The 20,920-nt window shown below is 49.7% G+C and overlaps 1 protein-coding gene and 1 long non-coding RNA gene across 2 annotated transcripts; one reads left to right on the forward strand and one right to left on the reverse strand.

Annotated features, from left to right (window-relative positions):
* The first annotated feature begins 1,601 nt into the window (after nt 1-1,601).
* On the forward strand, nt 1,602-10,428 carry LOC110741952. Its single transcript, XR_002519029.2, has 2 exons — nt 1,602-3,996; nt 9,899-10,428. It is a non-coding gene; the product is annotated as an uncharacterized LOC110741952 (long non-coding RNA).
* An 897-nt stretch (nt 10,429-11,325) lies between these two features.
* LOC101026906 (napsin-A) lies at nt 11,326-17,936 on the reverse strand. Its single transcript, XM_003915953.5, has 9 exons — nt 17,611-17,936; nt 14,996-15,137; nt 14,796-14,919; nt 14,489-14,607; nt 13,804-14,003; nt 12,569-12,691; nt 12,332-12,476; nt 11,871-11,969; nt 11,326-11,634 (listed from the first exon to the last, which is right to left on the reverse strand). The coding sequence occupies exons 1-9, from the start codon at nt 17,694-17,696 to the stop codon at nt 11,407-11,409; spliced, it is 1,266 nt and encodes a 421-aa protein (XP_003916002.4). The 5' UTR covers nt 17,697-17,936; the 3' UTR covers nt 11,326-11,406.
* Between the last annotated feature and the right edge of the window lie 2,984 nt (nt 17,937-20,920).

The raw sequence follows: 20,920 nt of genomic DNA on the forward strand, positions 1-20,920 counted from the left end.
GCCAGGCATGGTGGCACGTGCCTGTAATCCCAGCTACTTGGGAGGCTAAGGCAGGAGAATCGCTTGAACCAGGAGGTGGAGGTTGCAGTGAGCCGAGACTATGCCACTGCACTCCAGCCTGGCAACAGAGTGAGACTCTGTCTCAAAAAAAAAAAAAAAAAGTCTCAGTGTTGGAGGATCTTAAAAGGGCTCTGGGCTGGACATGGTAGTTCATATCTGTAATTCCAGCACTTTGGGAAGCTAAGGTGAGAGGATTGCTCGAGCCCAGGAGGTGGAGACCAGCCTGGAGAATATAGGGATACCCTCCTCTTTACAAAAACTTTCAAAAACTAGCTGGGCATGGTGACACATACCTGTAGTCCCAGCTACTTGGGAGGCTGAGGTGGGAGAATGGCTTAAGACCACAAGTTTGAGGCTGCAGTGAGCCATGATCTCACTACTGCACTCCAGCCTGGGTGACAGAGCAAGACCCAATCTCAACAAATAAATAAATAAAAGGAAAAAAAAAATTTAAAAAGGGAGCTCTGAGCCGGGCGTGGTGGCTCATGCCTGTAACCCCCAGCACTTTGGGAGGCCAACGCGGGCAGATCACCTAAGGTCTGGAGTTCGAGACCAGCCTGACCAACATGGAGAAACCCCATCTCTACTTCCCCGCGTGCCCTTTCCACCAGCCCAGGTGGACCTTTCTGAGCATGCCAGACTGCAATTTTGTGAGGTGTTGATGGGCTGTGAAACTGTCCATCCTGCTTTCTGACTGACCTTGCTCCAGGTCTTAAGTAGAGTTCCGACAGAAGTCCATGTCCTGTAATATACAGATTTGTACTCTGAGTTGATACTGTGTGGTTTATATTTTGTAAAATTTGAGTACTATATGTAAAATTGAAGTATTTTAATAAATTTGTAATGTCTGGCTCTTAAAATTTCCCTAGTGGATAGTGCTATTTAGAAGAATCTTAATTAAGTACATAGATATCCTCCTGGTTCCAAGGTGAGCTTTTGCAGGTGATCATTAAGTGGGCATTTGTCTTAGGAGCCCATGGAGTTTTACACAAAAACCATAGCTCAGCCCTCAATTGCGATTTCTGAGTTTCTGCATGTTTGGAAGCTGGCTGCCAAAATTGTCTTTACACAGAAGGGGTCTGTCGTTGGAATTTTAACATGGAGGCTGAGCCACTGCATTTTAGAAGTTTTCTTTGTGTTGATTCCATTTGGTTTGAGAACTTTGGAGGCTTTATCATACAAGTCTAGTATAATTCTTCTGAAGGCTGGGAAAGAATTCTAGATCCCCCAACATTAGTCTTCTCCACTCTTGGGCTACCCCAAATGTTTGCATGGTTGCATGTCACGTGCATATGGTTGACATATGCATGCTGAGTGTGGTCTCCCTCCTGGGCAGTTTGCAAATTGAAATTTCATTCCTTCCTCGCCTTAGCAGGGGCCGAGCCGTGGACAAAACCCACTTGGTGCAGGCTAGTGAAGAGTAGCTTTTAATCGGCTGGAAGCATGAAGCGAACTAGTATAACTAAAATCCAAGCTTATGGAACACAATATCTGTCCCTTTTGGGGCTCACAACACTAGATTTGACATGAAGGGGCGTGATTGATTGGGCAATCTGAGGGGGTATGTGACAGGGGCTGCCTGCACCAGTAATCAGAGTGAAACAGAACAGAATGAGAAGTTTCACAATGTCCTTCCATACAATGTCTGGAATCTATGGATAACATCGGTTGCTAAGTCATGGGTTGAATTTTAACTGTCAGGCTAAAGTGAGGCAGGCCCAGGCCTGGTTTTGGGTCTGGTGCCTGGCGCTGGGCTGCCTGCCTTTGGTTTCGCTTCCTTGTTTCTTCTTAAAACAGGTACTGAGTATAAAATAGTATAGAACAATATGGGGGGGGTTCTCTTTCTCTCTTCTCTCATTTCCTCCCTTTGAGACTCTCACTCATTTTATTAGTGGGAGTTCTCACTTTCATTTTTACTACTTATGTCTTCCTGTGCAATAGATTGATAGTGGTTCATATAATATGCTTGTGCTGAAGCACTCTGGTGAACTAAGGTAGCGATGAAGCTTTTTATCATTTGAAGAAGTACAGGTAGCAAACAAGGGAGTAGTAAGCAGGTTCCTATTACTATTATACCTCCTATTATAAGAGTTTTAAATCCTCCTATTGCTGGGAACCAATTTCCAAACATGGCCCCAGGATTAAATCCGTGCCACACTTGCACGGGCACATGTGCCAGTTTTGTTATATCTTTAATTATGTCTTCAACTACTTGCCCTTGATCATGTGTGTGTAGACAGCAATTAGTAAGGTTAAATTTTCCACAGACTCCTCCTTCAGCTGCCAGCAAGTAGTTGAGAGCTAGTCTATTTTGGTAGATAGCATTCCTCATCTAAGTCTCTTGCCAGGCAAGAAGAGTCAAGGCTTGACTGGTTTTATTAGTAATAAATTCTAGAACAGCTTGCAACCGTATGATTCGGTTGAGCATGTAGATGGGGGTCCGATATCCCTATGAGCCGTCTTGTGCCCAAGTGGTGGGCCCATAGTAGTGTATAATTCTTTCAGGGGGCCATTCGTCATCTTTCCAGTTACCTATGACTATGCTTCGTTTCTTCGCGGGAAGCATAGACAGGGAATCCTAGGACTTTGCCTGTTTTTATGGGCAGTAGGAAGAAAGATGGTTTAATAGTGGCCATTACACAGCTACCTGTCCACTGATCAGGTAGCTTAGCATAGGCTCTATGTTCACATATCCAGTATAACCCGGTGGGGGCAGATCAGTCCTGGTGGAATTCTGGGTGGGCCTAAACAGTCTGCAATTTTGGAAATCTACTGAATGGATCTTTTTTCTGTGTCATTGAAACAGTTGCACCATGTAACTGTTTTTGTGGTAGGTACCATCATACAGTTTTTGTCCAAGACAACTAAGCCGCCCTACAGGATGAGTGAATTGTTTTCCTTCTCTAGCTATGCAATATTGTCCAATAATTGAGGCTTTTAGAACCTAGAAATTGTCAGGGTGGTTCTTTTGGGCCAGGAATTCATCAGGAACTGGGTCTGTACATTCTCGGGCTTCCCATGGCCATTGATCTCCTGTTACGGTTCCTCCACAAACATCACATGAAGTGACTTTTAGAGACTGGGCTACATGCTCGGCTAATTGCAAAAACAAATTTCTAGTTTTTCCTGGAATTTCAGGTACTGGCACATTTAGTTCATCATAGAAAGTCGGAAATACTGGCTCTGGAGAGCGTTTTCAAATCTCTCCTTTTATTAAAATGTTGACCTTACGGTCTAGTTCTTTTCCATCAATGCCTCAAGAGGACGTATTTTCCTTTTTCCTATTTTGGGTCCGAGGGGCTTGTGACGACTAATTCTAAAGGGCTGCAGCTTCCACTCCTGCAGGAGGGTCTGCCTTTGCTTTTTTGGAGCCAAACAGGATCTTTTTCATTTTCTTTTTTTTCCAAGTAGCCTAAATGTCACAAGACCAGTACCCACATTCTTTTCCACACAATCCTAATTCATGACAGATGTCCTGATTTTCGGACATGTATTTTTTTTTTTTCCTAATTAAAAGAGCCACATCCTGCTCCTAACTTATTGCTATTAATGACGGCACAAGCATCAGATTTTAAGATTATGCATCTGGGCACCCCTTTTTCTACTGTTCTGGCTAATACTTTACTTGTCTCATTTATGAGTCCCCACCAGTCTTCAGTCCTTAATCTTACTTCAAAAACTGTGGAAATGGGAGGTTCAGAGGGGTCATAGCACACATCGGGCTGGTCACTTCCTGGATTACAGACTTTGTACTGAGTGTTATTATACAAACATGTTCCTTTTGGAATTCCTAGGCATTCATAATAACTATAGAACAAAAAGATTGTCTTAACTTGTTGTCCTACCTCAGTGACCTGATGTATGCACTGAAGGCAGTCCTCTGCGTGGGAAGAAGCAGTGGAAGCTTTTACCACACAAGTCCATGTTATAAGGAAGGTAAGTCCCACGGCGATTTTCCTCATGCTTCGGCCGAGCGTAGACCAGTCAGCTTCCGGGGGTGACTGGAGCAGGGCTTGTCGTCCTCCTCAGGGTTACTTTGCGGGGATTGTCTAGGCTTGGTTTGGCCTCCCAGGTTCCAGTGGCTGCAGGCTTTATGCGGCTGTGGTGCATCCAGGCCGGAATTCCTTCTCTCTTCACAGCCGTGGGAGTGGTCAGGATAACCGTTTGGGGTCCCTTCCACCGTGGCCGTAAGGGAGCTGTGTTCCAGTCCTTGATCCACACACCATACAGTCACCTGGAGAAAAAGGGTGAACTGGGGAGAATAAGCTGCCCTGGCACCTCTCATTTACCCAAGTTGAGATTGTCTGGGTAATTTTCCCCAAGGCCTGTAGTTGTTGCTGCAATTCAATTTCTTTTCTTTTCTTTTTGTTTTGTTTTGAGACAGAGTCTCCCTCTGTCACCCAGGCTGGAGTACAGTGGCACGATCTCGGCTCACTGCAACCTCCGCCCCTCCAGGTTTTTAAGCAATTCTCTGCCTCAGCCTCTGGAGTAGCTGGGATTACAGGCGCGTGCCACCTCGCCCAGCTAATTTTTTTGTATTTTTAGTAGAGACGGGGTTTCACCATCTTGGCCAGGCTGGTCGCTGCAGTTCAATTTCACCCAACTCTTGGGGAGTACCCGGAAGTCCTCGCAGTATAGGAGGAGGCCTGTGATATAATATTTCATAAGGAGAGTATCCTGTTTTCTTAGAGGGGGTGCACCTAATTTTGAACAATACCATAGGAAGGGCCTGTATCCATTTTAATCCTGTCTCATGACATACTTTCCCTAAACTATTTTTGATAGTCCAATTCATCCACTCCACCTTTCCAGAACTCTGAGGTCGGTAGGCGGCATGTAGCTTCCAAATGATTCCCAATACCTTTGCCATCCTCTGTACTAAGTCAGCCACAAATGCCAGCCCATTATCTGAGCCAATCTGCAGAGGCAGTCCAAACCTAGGGATGAGATCTCGAAGAAGCACACGGGTTACTTCATGAGCTTTTTCAGTTGGTGTTGGATAAGCTCTACCCACCTAGAGTAAGTACACACTAGAACCAGTAAATGCTTGTTACCTCCGCATTTGGGCATCTCTGTGAAGTCCACTTGAAGATCTCCCAAGGGAGCTGCTCCATCGGCTTGTACGCCGGGAGGCACAGAGGGGCCTTGCTTTGCATCGCGCTGTCGACGGGTAACGCATCGCTGCACTACTGTTTCAGCAAGAGCTGGCAAGTGTGAGATGTAGAAGTAGCGGCTTAACAGCTTTTCAAGTGACTCCTGGCCTAAATGGGTAATTTCATGTACAGCCAGCACGACTGCGGCTCCTAGCAGCTGTGGCACAGCTATTCTCCCATCTGGTAACTTTATCCATCCTGCTTTTATTGTTTGTCCTCCCTCTGCCTGAAGGAAGTCCTTTTCCTCTTTAGAATGAGTAGGCACCAGATCAGGTATTTGAGGGAGTAGGGGGGCTGTGACTCATGCCCGGTCAGAAGGAGATACTGCTTTTCGTGAGTCTGTGTCTGCTCAGGAATTTCCTTGGCTCACCGAGGTGGAAACTTGCTGGTGTCCCCTGATATGCATGACTGCCACCTTTTGGGGTTTCCATACTGCCTCTAATAATTGCAGAATTTCTTGTTGATTTTTTATGTCCTTTCCCCCAGAATTTAACAGGGCTTTTTCTTTATATAATGCTCCGTGTACTTGAAGGGTTCGAAAGGCATATCGAGAGTCAGTATAAATGTTTACAGTCTTACCTTCACTAAGTTCTAGGGCCCAAGTTAAAGCAATGAGCTCTGCCTTCTGGGCTGAAGTGCCCTGAGGCAATGGTTTGGCTTCAATAACATCATCCAAGGTTACCACCGCATATCCTGCACATCTTTCTCCTCGTGGATTGATGAAGCTGCTCCCGTCCACGTATAACTCCCAGTCCACGAATACCCATGGCTGGTCTTGAAGATCGGGTCTGCTAGAATAGACTGAGTCCAATACTTCCACACAGTTATGTTCGACAGGGCTGTCTGGTACTGGGAGTAAGGTGGCAGGATTCAGAGTGTTACAGACTTCAGTGGTTACGCGGGGGTTTTCACATAACAAGCTTTGGTACTTGGTTAATCTGGCATTTGTTAGCCAATGGTGTCCTTTGGTATTCATCAGAGTTACCACCGCATGGGGGGCCTTTATACTTAAGTTTTGTCCAAGGGTTAGCTTGTCTGCTTCTTGTGCTAACAGGGCTGTAGCTGCCAGGGCTCTCAGACAAGGAGGCCAGCCTTTTGAAACTCTGTCTAGCTGTTTTGAGAGGTAGGCCACTGGTCTTGGCCAGGGCCCCACAGTTTGGGTTAAAACTGTGACTGCCATTTTTTTCTCCTTCTGACACATAGAGGGTAAAGGGCTTTGTCAAATCTGGTAGTCCTAAGGCTGGGGCTGACATAGTTATTTCCTCTAACTTGTAAAAGGCTTGCTGTTGCAGAGGTCCCCGTTCAAAAGGCTCCCGATCGCCCCCTTTGTAACCCCCGCTTTGTACAGCGGTTTGGCTAGCACCGCAAAGTTTGGAATCCATAATCTGCAAAACCCCACAGCTCCTAGAAATTCCCTTACTTGCCTTCTGGTTTTAGGTTCTGGTAAGCTGCAGATGACCTGCTTTCTTTCTGACCCCAGGCTGCGTGCTCCCCTTTCTGAATAATGAATCCTAGGTAGCGTGCCTGCTGTCTGCAGATCTGAGCTTTCTTCTTGGACACCTTATACCCAGAGTCCCTCAGGTGTGGAAGCAGGACATCCGTCCCTTTTGCACACCTGTCTGCCATGGAGTGTCCTAGCAGAAGATCATCCACGTACTGGAGCAAGACACAGCCTAGGTCTTTAGCAGGAAACTTCTGGAGGTCTCGAGCCAGAGCCTCCCTGAAGATGGTGGGGGAATTTTTAAACCCCTGGGGAAGCCGAGTCCAAGTGCACTGAGTGGTGACACCTGACCCCGGATCTTCCCACTGAAAGGCAAGCAGCTTTTGGCGCTCAGGAGCCAGTCTGATGCTAAAGAAGGCATCCTTCAAGTCCAGACAGGCGAACCAGCTGTCCTCAGCTGGCAGCAATCCTAACAGTGTGGAAGGGTTAGGAACTGTTGGTGCAGAGTCACTGTAGCTTGGTTAGCCGAGCGTAAGTCCTGTACGGGTCGATAGTCCTTAGTCCCTGGCTTGGGAACAGGTAGGAGGGGGGTGTTCCATGGAGACGGGCAAGGAACTATAATTTCTTTTTTTTTTTTGAGACGGAGTCTCACTCTGTCGCCCAGGCTGGAGTACAGTGGCGCCATCTCGGCTCACAGACAGCTCCGCCTCCCGGGTTCAGGCCATTCTCCTGCCTCAGCCTCCGGAGTAGCTGGGACTACAGGCGCCCGCCACCACGCCCAGCTAATTTTTTTGTATTTTTAGTAGAGACGAGGTTTCACCATGTTAGCCAGGATGGTCTCGATCTCCTGACCTTGTGATCCACCCCCCTCAGCCCCCCAAAGTGCTGGGATTGCAGGTGTGAGCCACCGTGCCCGGCCTCCCCTTTTCAATGTAATAAACAAGAATGCAGTAATGTCCTTGTATTAGTCAGGGCTCTCGAGAGGAACAGAACTAATGGAATATATAGATATATGGGAGTTTATTAAGTATTAACTCACACAATCACAAGGGTCCTACAATAGGCCGTCTGCACACTGAGGAGCAAGGAGAGCCAGTCCGAGTTCCAAAACTGAAGAACTTGGAGTCTGATGTTCGAGGGCAGGAAGCATCCAACACGGGAGAAAGACGGAGGCTGGGCAGCTAGGTCAGTCTCTCTTTTCACATTTTTCTGCCTGCTTATATTCTAGCCACGACAGCAGGTGATTAGATTGTGACCATTCAGGGTGGGTCTGCCTTTCCCAGCCCACTGACTCAAACGTTTCTTTGTTTGTTTATTTTATTTTATTTTACTTTAAGTTCTGGGATACATGTGCAGGACGTGCAGGTTTGTTACATAGGTAAACGTGTACCATGCTGGTTTGCTGCACCTATCAACCCGTCATCTAGGTTTTAACCCCCACATGTATTAGGTATCTGTCCTAATGCTTTCCCCCTCGCTTACCCCCCACCCCCCAACAGGCCCCAGTGTGCGATGTTCCCCTCCTCAAATGTTAATCTCTTCTGGCCACACCCTCACAACACCCAGGATCAATACTTTGTATCCTTCAATCCAATCCAGTTGACACTCATTATGAATCATCACAGTCCTTATAGATATTTTCTGTGCATCTGTTCCATGTCATCTGTATTAGTCCATTTTGCATTGCAATAAAGGAATACCCGAGGCTGGGTAATTCATAAAGAAAAGGCCAGGTGGGTGCCTCATGCCGGTAATCCCAGCATTTCAGGAGGCTGAGGCAGGAGGACTGCTTGAGCCCAGGAGTTAGATGGAGACCAGCCTGGGCAACAAAGGGAGATCCTGTCTCTAGGAAAAAAAAAAAATTAAATTATCTGGGCGTAGTGGTGCATGCCTGTGGTCCCAGCTACTTGGGAGGCTGAGGCAGGAGGATTGCTTGAGCCTGGGAGGTGGAGGCTGTAGTGAGCCACGATTGTGCCACTGCACTCCAGCCTGGGCAACAAAGTCAATCACTCAATCACACATTCACTGTCCTACAATTATGGAAGCCAGAAGCCCGAAATGATTTCAGTGTTGAAACTGCCGTGTTTGCTGTGCCGTGTTTGCAGAGCCATGTTTGCAGAGCCTCTGGAGGCTCTAGAGGAGAATCCACGTCCTCGCCTTCTCCAGCTTCTGGAGGAGCTCTGCAGGAGCCCCTTCTTCCTTCTTCAAAGCCAGCATCCTGGCATCTTGCTTCCGTCTTCACGTGAACTTCTGAATCCGTCTCCCTCTGCCTCCCTCTTATAAGGACCCTTGTGATGACATTTAGGGTCCTCTCGGATGACCCTGTTCTCAAACTCCTTCAGTTGATTACATCTGCTAAATCCTTTTCCTCACATAAGGTAGTATTCACAACCCCAGGGACTGAGGTGTGAATATCTTTTGGGGGCCACTCTTTAGCCCACAATGTTGGTAATTTACTTCCTATCTTAATGCCTATTTCCCCATTCGAGTGTAATCCCTATGAGGGCAAAGATCTTCATCTGTTTAATTATCCACTGTGCCCCCAGCACCTAGGACAGAGCCTGGCACATAGTGAATAATAAATAATGACCAAGACAACATGGTAAAACCCCGGGCACGGTGGCTCACACCTGTAATCCCAGCACCTTGGGAGGCCAAGGCAGGAGGATTACCTGAGGTCTGGAGTTAGAGACCCGCCTGACCAACATGGAAAAAACCCGTCCCTACTAAAAATACAAAAATTAGCCGGGCGTGGTGACACATGCCTGTAATCCCAGCTACTTGGGAGGCTGAGGCAGGAGAATCACTTGAACCCAGGAGGTGGAGGTTGTGGTAAGCCAAGATGGTGCCACTGTATTCCAGCCTGGGCAACAAGAGCAAAACTCCATCTCAAAAAAAAGAAAAAAAAAGTCTCTACAAAACTTTTAAAAATTAGTCAAGCGTGGTGGCCCATGCCTGTGGTCCCCTCTACACCTGAGGCTGAGGCAGGAGGATCGCTTGAGCCGGGGAGTTTGAGGCTGCAGTGAGCCATTACCGCGCCACTGCACGACAGCTTGAGCGACAGAGTGAGTCCTTGTCTCGATAATAATAACAATAAAATAATAATAATAATAATAATAATAATAATAATAATAGTAAAGATCCACTTTGTGCACTCCTGGCTTTGGGGAATTTTTCTGAAACAGCGGACAGTGTCTCTATGATAAGTCTCACCACCACCACCACCCCCGCTTTGTTTTCTCAGAGCACTCGATCTGGGGCCCCTTCAACTCGCCCCCCACGCTTTCCGTCTGCAGCACCCCATCCAACTTCACCCAAAGCGCCCTTAAGTAGTTTCTGAGAAGCCGTGCCTGCAAATTCCCAATTGGCCACAAGGTGGAGGTGTGGGCCTATTTTCCCAGCCAAGATTCCCCAGCCGCCACCCCTGTTTCTAGAGCGGGACTCCTAGAACACCAGGCTCTTTCCAGCTCCCTGCTTCTGCCCTGGCGCTTCCCACCGCCTGGAATGCCGACTTGCTCGCTCTCTGCACCCCACGGGAAAAGGAAAAGAACAGAAGCTTCCTCCCTGACTTTTCTGCCCGAGCTTACTGGGTCCTGAATCTCCCCGTGTCTAGTCGCTTAGCGGTTTGTGATCAGGTCGGCCTCCACCATCAGAACAGCACACTCTCGAGATGGGGCTCAGGCCTGACTCTCTTCGGGGTCCCCAGAATCGCTCAACACAATTCTTCCAGAAGCCTCAGGATGCGATTAGATAAAGGATTGCCTGATTTTTCGACCGGTCGTTTTTTCGAATCAATTGGATACGTACCTGTATCCAATTAGCTCTGGGTAGCAAGAGGCTGAGGAGGGGGAGTGACGTCACCTCGGCGGATGGAGCAGCACCGCTCCCCGAACCCGGAGGCTCAGAGCTCCCCCGGGGTCTCAGAATCCGGAGGGAGAGAGGGGAAATAGGAGATGAGATCCGGGGGAATAGTATCCTTGCCCCCTTGAACGGGAACTGGTAAACCCTTACCAATTACAGTCACCTCCCCCCCCCACTGCCACCTATCGCTGCCGTCGCGACCTGTCACCTCCCACGCATGTTGTGGCTGCGCCCGCCTCCGTCAGGGCGTGACCACGGCGTGGACTACAACGACCGCGATGCTCCACGGCGCCGGGAGCTTTTGACGAAAGGCAGCGTAGGCGAGGGGCTTCATGGGACTCGTATTACAAAACCCCTCACCAGGGTGCGTCCTGGAGAAAACGGGCGATACCCTTCGCCTCCCACTTCCTCAACTCCGTGGGTACAGGCACAACGTTTTCTCTTTATTTATTTATTCATTTATTTATTTATTTTTGAGACGGAGTTTCGTTGTTGCCCAGGCTGGAGTGCAATGGTGCGGTCTCGGCTCACTGCAACCTTGGCCTCCCGAGTTTAAGCCATTCTCCTGCCTCAGCCTCCCGAGTAGCTGGGATTACAGGCATGCACCACCATGCCCGGATAATTTTTTTGTATTTTTAGTAGAGACGGGGTTTCACCATGTTGGCCAGGTTGGTCTCGAACTCCTGACCTCAAGTGATCCACCCGCTTCGGCCTCCCAAAGTGCTGGGATTACCGGCGTGAGACACCACGCCCAGTCACAAAGCTTTCTCTTTAACAAATACGCTATGAAAAGAAGCCACCTAGGCAGCATCGCTCAATGGAAATAGTGGATTTTTACTGGGCAGGGGGAACCTCGGCGACCACCCACTGCGCATGCGCTTCACGTGGGCGTCACCCGGGGAACTGCGCCTGCGCGGTCTCGCCCAGTCCCAGGGCCGCTCGGCGAGTGCGAGCGCGCGCTAGGCCCACCCGGGCGCCGCTCTTCGTGTCCCCGCGGTCGAAGACGGCCACATACGTCCCCAAGAAGACGTCACCGAGGATCCATAAGGGCCCTGCAGGCGGAGGGACATCCAAGGCCTGGAAACCGGACAAGCAGAGGCGGACGCCATTTCGAGTAGTCTGCAAGGCGACAATAAGACAACTGGGTGTCGCGGGCACAGGGACGGCCATTTCCCTGGGAGCCCGTGCTCCCCGCTTCCCCACACCCTCGGGCTCTTTGGTGTTCGCCAACAAACTGCCATCACAGGGACAAGAAATGTTTCTGCGGCCCCTTCCCATCCTAGTGACGTCTCTCAGCTCTACCCTCTCAAACCGTCGTATGACGTCCCTATGGCGTCATGGTGATGGCCACCTACCTGAATGACGTAATCCTGGGCCGTGAGGTTAAACCAGACCTCCCCAAGAAGGAAGGAGACTGCGGGGAGCTTTGGGATTTCCGAGCACAGGATGATGTACTGGAGGAGAAGAGGAACCAGTGAAGATGAGAGATTCCTGCTTTGCTCAATCCCTTCCGTGGCTCTCCAGTGCCATGGGGTAATTTCCGTATTGAGCACCTGGGTATTCAGCGTCCTGTGTGCAGAGGCCCTGCCGCCTAGACTTCTGCAGTCTCAAGCACACCTGCATTATCGTCTCCCTCCACCCCACCACCATCCACAGAGTCACAGCGTAGACACTTGACTATCTGTCACGAAGTCCAGTGCCTCTTGCCCTGGAATGCCCCTTAAATACTTGCTTCCCACTCTCAGGCCCTTTGATGTTCACCGTCAAACTGCCATCAGCCTCCTCAGCCCGTACCCACCAGAGACTGGGACCTCACCTCCCCAGCCAGCAGGGGATATCCCCCAATAGCTGCATGCAGGGCCCGGATCTCCTCAGTGGGTCCTGTGATGAGGGACGTGCCCGTATCCAGGATGGCAGCACAGCCCGGGACACAGAGAGTCAGCCCTGGGCCCACCTTCACACTGAGGGGGAAGTAGGCAGTCATCAGAGGCAGGGTCCTCGGAGTCCAGGCCCCCAGCCTCCAGCTCCAGAGCCAGGAGACCAAGTCCCTCACCGCTCCATGTGGATCTGCCAGTAGGCGGGGACTGTGACTGGCACGAAGGTGAGGGGTGGGATATAGTGTGCCGGGTCTGAGCCCCCCAGGACCAGCTCTCCGCCATCAGGCTCTTCGGGGTCCCTGCAGGGGCAGAGTATAGAAAGTGTAGATGTCAGTGTCATTGGCCTTCCCTCAGCCCTAGGTATGGCCAGGGGAGGCACTTCCCACCAAATGGGTTGTTTCTGGGGTTCCCACGGGGTAGTGAGATGCAGGAAGGGCCTAGATGTTGGGACTGGAAGCCAGGCAAGAAAAGCATGGTGCTTTAGGCTGTTGGGGACTTCCTGAAGTGAAGAGGAGACTTCATTTGACTGGAAGGTAGAGTTTTGGGGGAATTTCCTGAGCTGAATATCATAGTAACCAAGTAGAGCAGTGGCGTCTTGGAATTGGCTCTTGAAGGTGTGACTTGTGCAGGGGTGGGGTGGCTTCCTGGGTAGGAGGAGAGAATTTCTGAATTGCCTGTTGTGATATCTAGAGAGGTGTTAGACTTCCTGAGTTGGCTGAGAGCGATGGGAACGGGGATGGAGACTTCCTGGAAAGTAGAGGAGAGCAGGATCTACTAAGTGGTTGGTAGAACTGCTAGAGTGGGTTGGATGTCAGGGTAACTGAGTGGGCATAGGATTTTCTGACTGTGTGTGATGGGCCTCTGGGAGGGAAAGTGGAGACTTCTTGGAAACTTCTTGGATGTTGAGTGGGACTTCTGAGCATAATATTGTACTTCCTAGCAAGTCAGTAGGACTTCCTGGATTAAATCAGGCAATTCCTGACTTCTGGTCAGTGTTCTCAAATGGGATTTGAGCTTTCTTGGTAAGGAAGAGAAAGCTCCTGAGTATTTTGTTGGGTGTGGCATGGAATTTCCTTGTTTGAATTTGAAACATGGAGCATTTTGAACTGATGTGAGTTTCCTTAGTATGTCTTAAGTTGTCACTTAAGCTCTGGGACTTCAAATAGGGTTGAGGTGTTTCTTTATAGGGTAGGTGACTTCCTGCATGGAGGATGCAGCTTCCTGTATTGGATGGCTGACTTCCTGAATGGAGAGTATAAGTGGGTGACTCTGAGAGTGAGACTTCCTGCGTTGGGTCAGTGACTTCCTGAGTGGAGGTGGGACTTTCTTTATGGAGTAAGAGACTTCCTGAAGGAAGACTCACTTCCTTCTTGGGGATAGGACTCATAGATAGGTGTACCCTTCCCAGTACCTGTTGAGATAAAAGGAGAAGACAGGCTTATCCAGTAGCCCCTGCTCTACCAGTACATCCATCGGGGGCCGAACTCCTTCCACAGATAGAATGGGAAAACCGAGGCCCAATATCCCATCAAAATGGGCAAAAGTGAAGACCAGGCTGGGCTCCCAGAGAGCCTCTCCGAAAATCACTGACGCACCCTTGATTCCACCAATCTAGGGGTAGATTGAGATGTGACCAGTTACTTTTTGGATGACAATAACCACATGTCCTGAGGGCTCCCAAACCAAGGCATGAATCCTAGGTCTGGGGACATCTGGATGAAAGCTCCAACTTCCTAGGAAACTTTGCCTCTTGAGGAGCCCCACCTCTTCACCCAGGAAGCTCCTCCCCCTGCTTGAGAAGCCCACCTCTTCTCCCAGGAAGCTCCTCCCCTGCTTGAAGCCCACCTCTTCTTGAGGCTCTCCCCTGCTTGAGAAGCCCCACCTCTTCACCCAGGAAGCTCCTCCCCCTGCTTGGCCCTCCCTTCCTTGTGATGCACCATCCCTTCACTCCGAAAGGCAGGCCCTCCACCCCACTTGAAAAGCCCAATCCATTGATTTGGGGAGCTCCTCCTCCTCAAGCCCCTCCCTAAGCCAGATGATCTTAGACCATAGGGTTCTCCTAGGCTGAAGACTTCTGTGAGTCAAAGGTCACTCACAGTCAGCTTATCTTCACTCAGGATTCCATCTACTCGCCCAGTTCCATATTGAATGGCAAACTTGGTCCCATTGGCCTGGAAGGAGCTGGAGGCTTTGGGATCAAATCGGTGGTGTAACCCTAGGTTAGAGGTCAGAAGGGTGTCATTGGGGGAGGGAATCTCCCCAATACCTACTGCCCCTTTGACTTTCTGACCTGTGAGGGCATCATAAAAGAACAATTCCTCAAAATCCTCTGAGAAGCTGAGGTCCAGCCCCGCCTTCTCCCTTCACCCCCATTCAGCCTTGTTCTCCCGCATAGAAACCCACAGCAGGGCACACTGAAGAAGTGACATCTCCTGGACGGGACCCAGAGATTGGAGGAGCCAGTGTCAAAGACGACAGTGAAGTTTTGTGGAGGCGTTCCCAGCCCAATTTTCCCAAAATACTGGACCTGATAGCAAAAGAGGAGAGTAAATGAGTTTGGTTCAAAGGCGTAGGGGTGAGGGCTGTGTGGGGCTGTGACTCACATCCCTGTAGTTCGAGAGAGGTACAAAGGTGAGCTTGTCCCCAGGGGATGGGGCCCCCAACTTGGGGACCTCTGCTGGTTCTCTCCATCCCCTCAGTAGGTTCAGGGTCCTGCGTTCAGGTTGGACTCGATGAAGAGGGATGCTGTAGGGAAAGAGGGTATTGACAGGAAGCTGACCTTCTTGGAGATCCTCTGAATAGACTTACCCAAATAGGATATGATGACAAATTCAACATCTCCTAGGCACTACAATAGTAGTCAGTACCAGAAACCCTACAATAACAACCTCCAGAAAAACCTATCAAAGATGCCATGATGACAGATATCCCCAAATACTTTACAAGAGCAACGCATCCCAAACAGACCTTCCCAAAGACCTTTCCATGTTCAAATCCCTTAAAATAAGCCATTTCCAAAGAATTGACATTCTCAAAGGTTTCCCAAGACCCTAACAGAAAACCTAACCTTTGCAAAAGCCCTTGGGTGGTGGCCCCTGCATGCTTCAGTTCATGAGTTTAGGTACTATTTTCCCCACCCTTGGAGATAAACATGTAAGCGTCAGGTCTTAACTGTCTTGCTGTGTTGCCCGTGCTGATCTCAAACTCCTGGCCTCAGCCTCCCAAAGTGCTGGGATTACAGAGGAGAGCCACTGTGCCCTGCCCGGATTCCCTTAAACTGTATTTGCAAAAGCAGGAGGCAAACAGGATTTGGCCCTTAAGCTGAGTGTTTGCCATCCTTGATTTAGAGGGCCAATTACAATTCAGATATCTTCGTTGCTAATTAAATAAGTCTAGCATGGGGCCCAAGAATTTGGATTTCTAACCAGTTCCCAGGTCCTGATGATGCTGTTGATACAACATTTGGAGACCCACTTTTCTTTGCATTGACTTAGAAAGTGGCCATGAGACATTAGGTTCAAAAAGCAGGTTAACAAGCACCATGTGCGGTAGTATCTTCGTTCCTGCTTTTAGTCACTTCTCGAAGCACTTGTCGCCTCACTCCCACCTTTCCCCCCACCCCACATGAGTCAGTCTTTGACACGCACAAGAATGTGAAGTGGGGAAAACTGTTCCTGGAAGTTACACCCCTCCCCCTGCCAGGAGTCCCAGGGGATGAGGAGAAGAGGAGAAAAAGGGAGAGACTGGGGGAGGCATCAGAGGTAAGGTAGTGGGAAGACGTCTTGCATGGGGTCCTCAAAATTGGATTTCTTTTTTTTTAAAACTTTTTGTTTGACACGGGGTCTCCCTCTTTCACCCAGGCTGGAGTTCAGTAGTGCGGTCAGGGCTTACTGCAGCCTTGATTTCCAGGGCTCGAGTGATTCTCCCACCTCAGCCTCTGGAGTAGCTGAGACTATAGGCACAAACACCACACTTGGCTTTTTGGGAACAAGAGTGTCTGGATTGCCCTGCCGGTGTCTGTGCCAGGATCATGCAAGATCATAGCTCACTGCCCCCTTAAACTCCTGGGCTCAAGCAATCCTCCTTCCTCAGCCTCCTGAGTAGCTGGGACCATGAAAGTGCCACCACACTGAACACTAATTTTTACATTTTTGTAGAGATGGAGTCTGGCAGATGTATTTGCCAGGCTGGTCTCAAAACTGTTGGCCTCAAACGGTCTTCCTACCTTTGCCTTCCAAAGTGCTGGGTTGCACAGGGGGGTGAGCCCGCGTCTCTGGCCAAACTTCGGCCAGTGCATGCTCAGGCCAAACAGTTTGTTCGTGATGTGAGATGGGATGGGGTTGGGTTGAGATGGTGCGGTGAGTGGGATGGGGTTGGGGACGCCCATCATATATCCTAGCCAGGCGCAGTGGCTCACGCCTGTAATCCCAGCACTTTAGGAGGCTGAGGCAGGCAGGTCATCAGGTCAGGAGTTCAAGACCAGCCTGGCCAACATGTTGAAACCCCGCCTCTACTAAAAATACAAAAAATTAGCCGGGCGTGGTGGCGGATGCCTGTAGTCCCATCTATTCGGGAGGCTGAAGCAGAAGAATGGCATGAACCTAGGAGGCGGAGCTTGCAGTGAGCCAAGATCACGCCACTGCACTCCAGCCTGGGTGACAGAGCAAGACTCTGTCTTAAAAATAATATAATAATAATAATAATAATAATAATAAAAGGGTTCTGGTCAGCCAGGTGCAGTGGCTCACGCCTATAATCCCAGCACTTTAGGAGGCCGAGGTGGGTAGATCATGAGGTCAGGAGTTCCAGACGGGCCTGGCCAACATGATGAAACCCCGTCTCTACTAAAAACACAAAAATTAGCCGGGCATGGTGGCATGAGCCTGTAATCCCAGCTACTTGGGAGGTTGAGGCAGAATAATTGCTTGAACCCATGAGGCAGAGGTTTCAGTGAGCTGAGATCATGCCATTGTACTCCAGCCTGGGCAACAGAGTGAGACTCCATCTCAAAAAAAAAAAAAAACATCTGGTTTAAGAGATGTCAGAGTGGAGCTCTTAGGGGTGACAGCCTGGTTTAGAGATCTGGGAAGCTGAGAAAGAAGTGCTAGGGATCCTGGGTGCCAAGTTTGGGAATCACTGAACTGGGAGTCCTAGACTTAAAGGGCAAGAGGCAGAGAATCCCTCCCAAGTTTGGGGGTGGTAGGTGGGGTCACCATACCGGATCAGTGTGGCCCTGGCAGGCTCCATATTCAGCAGAGGCAGCAGCAGCAGCAGCAGGGGTAGCAGCAGTGGTAGTGGAGACATTGCTGGGGACCTGGGTATGAACCCAGGTGTCCTGAGGCCTTGTTTTCTTTCCCTGGTGACTCCACCCTGTTCATGCCCCACCTCCAGGTTTAGAAGGAGACCAGGATGTGAAATCTGTCAGCAGGTGATACAGTGGGACAAGGATGTTTGTTGAAGGTTTGTGCAGAGTATTTTTGGAGGGTCAGCAGAAGTAGTGCTCCTCACTGCCTACTTGGGTGGCAGTGGTGGTGGGGTCTCCTCCACCGTGACCACCTCCCACCCCCCATCCTTCAGCTGCTGTCAGTTTTACTTTTAACTTTCATATAACTTTTCTGAGACTTATTAACCACAAGTGTTTCCTTGGCCAAGTGGGAGAAACCAGCAGGCACCTGTGAAGGGCCTGGGGGAAGGGAGAAAGGAAATGATTAGACACCCTCCCTCATGTATGAAGCGGGACTGCCTGCATTTCAGGACCCAGACTCTTACTCTTTTATTTGTAGGTGAAGTTTGTTTCTTGTAGACAACAGATCATTGGGTATTTTTTGTTGTTGTTGTTTTTTTTTTTTTTTTTTTTTTTTTTTTTGGAGACTGAATTTCGCTCTTGTTACCCAGGCTGGGGTTACAGGCATGCGTCACCATGCCCAGCTAATTTTGTATTTTGAGTGGAGACAGGGTTTCTCCATGTTGGTCAGGCTGGTCTAGAACTCTTGGCCTCAGGTGATCCATCTGCCTCAGCCTCCCAAAGTGCTGGGATTACAGGCATGAGTCACTACGCCCAGCAGATTCTTAATTATTTCAATCTCTTTATTAAAGTTATCTGATAGAATCTGAATTCCTTCTATGTGTTATCTTGAATTTCTTTTGAGTTTCCTCAAAACAGCGATTGTAAATTCTATCTCTGAAAGGTCACATATCTCTGTTTCTCGAGGATTGGTCCTGGGTGGCTTATTTGGTTTGTTTGGTAAGGCCATTTATTCTGGATGGTCTTGATGCTTATAGATGTTCATTGGTGGCTGGGCATTGACAAGTTAGGTATTTATTTATTTAGATGGAGTTTTGCTCTTGTTGCCCAAGCTGGAGTGTAATAGCGTGATCTCAGCTCACTGCAACCTCTGCCTCCCAGGTGCAAGTAATTCTCCTGCCTCAACCTCCCGAGTAGCTGAGACTACAGGCGCCTGACACCACCCTGGCTAATTTTTTTTTGAGATGGAGTTTCACTGTTATTGCCCAGGCTGGAGTGTAATGCGCCATCTTGGCTCATTGCAACCTCCACCTCCTGGGTTCCAGCGATTCTCCTGTCTCAGCCTCCCCAGTACCTGGGATTATAGGTGCATGCCACCACACCCAGCTAATTTTTGTATTTTCAGTAGAGATGGGGGTTTCATCATATTGGTCAGGCTGGTTTCAAACTCCTGACCTCAGGTGATCCACCCGCCTCAGCCTCCCAAAGTGCTGGGATTACAGACATGAGCCACCGTGCCTGGCCATGTTAAGTATTTATTGTAGTCTTTGCAGACAAGGTTTGTTTGTACCTGTCCTTTTTGGGAAGGCTTTCCAGGTATTCAGAAGTACTTGGGTGTTGTGATCTAAGCCGTGTCCGCATTAGGGGGCTCCCCAAGCCCATTAATGCTGTGGTTCTTGCAAACTCATGGAGGTACTGCCTTAGTGGTCGTGGATAAGATCCAGAAGAATTATCTGGATTACCAGGCAGAGACTCTTGTTCTCTTCCCTTGCTTTCTCCCAGAGTCTCTCTCTGTCTCTCTCTCTCTCTGTCTCTGTCTCTCTCTCTCTCTCTCTGTCTCTCTCTCTCTCTCTCTCTTTGTCTCTCTCTCTCTCTCTCTCTGTCTCTCTCTCTCTCTCTGTCTCTCTCTCTCTCTCTGTCTCTCTGTCTCTCTGTCTCTCTCTCTCTCTCTGTGCTGAGCTACCTGGAGCCGGGAGTGGAGTCACACAAACACCCCTATGCCTACTGTCACTGGGATTGCGCTGCGTCCTGCCCATGGCCTCCTGTAACCACGACCGACCTGGCTACTGCTTATGTTTGCTCAAGGCCCTTGGGCTCTAAAACTAGCAGGTTCCAAAGGCAGCTACGCTTACATCCTTCCCTTCAGGGCGTCGAGTTCCCCCAGGTCCCAGGTGGTTCCAGGGATGCAGTCAGTGAACCAGGGACTGGAGTCAAAACCCTTAGAAATTGGCTGGGTGCGGTGGCTCATACCTGTAATCCCAGCACTTTGGGAGGCCAAGGCAGGTGGATCACCTGAGGTCAGGAGTTCGAGACCAGCCTGGCCAACATGACGAAACTCCATCTCTACTAAAAATACAAAAATTAGCTGGGCGTGGTGGCAGGCGCTTGTAATCCCAGCTACTCAGGTGGCCGAGGCAGGAGAATTGCTTGAACCCAGGAGGTGGAGGTTGCAGTGAGCCGAAATCATGCCATTGCACTCCAGCCTGGGCAACAAAAGCCAAACTCCATCTCAAAAACCAAACAAACAAAAAAACTTAGAAACTCACCTGGTGTCCTATTCTACTGTGGCTGAACTGGTACTCAAAACAGGAGACACAGTCTTTCCCACCCTTCCCTCCCCTTTCCGCAGGCAAAGGAGGCTCTCTCCCTGGTCACCGTCAGAACCACCGCCCCGCGGGGAGCACTGCCAGGCTGCTGTGATGTTCACTCCAGACCCCAGGACCCTTCAGTCAGTTTCCAGTGAGTGTCACCAGACCTGGGACTCCCCCTTCAGGACAGTGGGCTCCCCTCTGGTCCAGGGCAGTTCCAGAAATGCCATCCAAGAACCAGGATCTGGAATCAGGGACCCCAAGATCCCACTTCTTCTCCACTGTGGCTGAGCTGGTAGCTGAGCTGCAAGGCAAAGTGTGCCTTACTTTTCCCTCTGCTTTTCTCAAGCAGAAGGAGTCTCTCACTGTAGCCACCACAGCTGGGAATGTGCTGGGTCTCCCCTGAACACAGCATGTCTCAGAGTCTCACCCAAGGCCAATAGCAAGTAGTACCTGGCATCACTGCTGGTTATTCAGGGCCCAGCAGCTCTCTAGTCAGCAGGTGATAGATCCTGCCAGGACTGGGTCCTTCTCTTCAAAGTAGCTGGGTCGGCCGGGCATGGTGGCTCACGCCTGTAATCCCAGCACTTTGGAAGGCTGAGGCAGGTGGATCACTTGAGGTCAGGAGTTCGAGGCCAGCCTGGCCAACATGGTGAAACCCTATCTCTACTAAAAATACAAAAATTAGCCAGGCG

This window comes from Papio anubis, chromosome 20 (genome assembly GCF_008728515.1).
Source record: "Papio anubis isolate 15944 chromosome 20, Panubis1.0, whole genome shotgun sequence".
Taxonomy (NCBI): Eukaryota; Metazoa; Chordata; class Mammalia; order Primates; family Cercopithecidae; genus Papio; species Papio anubis.

What these genes read in the sequence shown, in the direction of transcription:
- LOC101026906 (XM_003915953.5), bottom strand. Translation starts at nt 17,696, where the DNA reads ATGTCTCCACTACCACTGCTGCTACCCCTGCTGCTGCTGCTGCTGCCT. An exon ending in CTCTCTCGAACTACAGGGAT is followed by an intron (nt 14,920 to 14,995) that starts GTGAGTCACAGC and finishes TTTTGCTATCAG; the next exon opens with GTCCAGTATTTTGGGAAAAT. An exon ending in TGGCAGATCCACATGGAGCG is followed by an intron (nt 12,477 to 12,568) that starts GTGAGGGACTTG and finishes CTTCCCCCTCAG; the next exon opens with TGTGAAGGTGGGCCCAGGGC.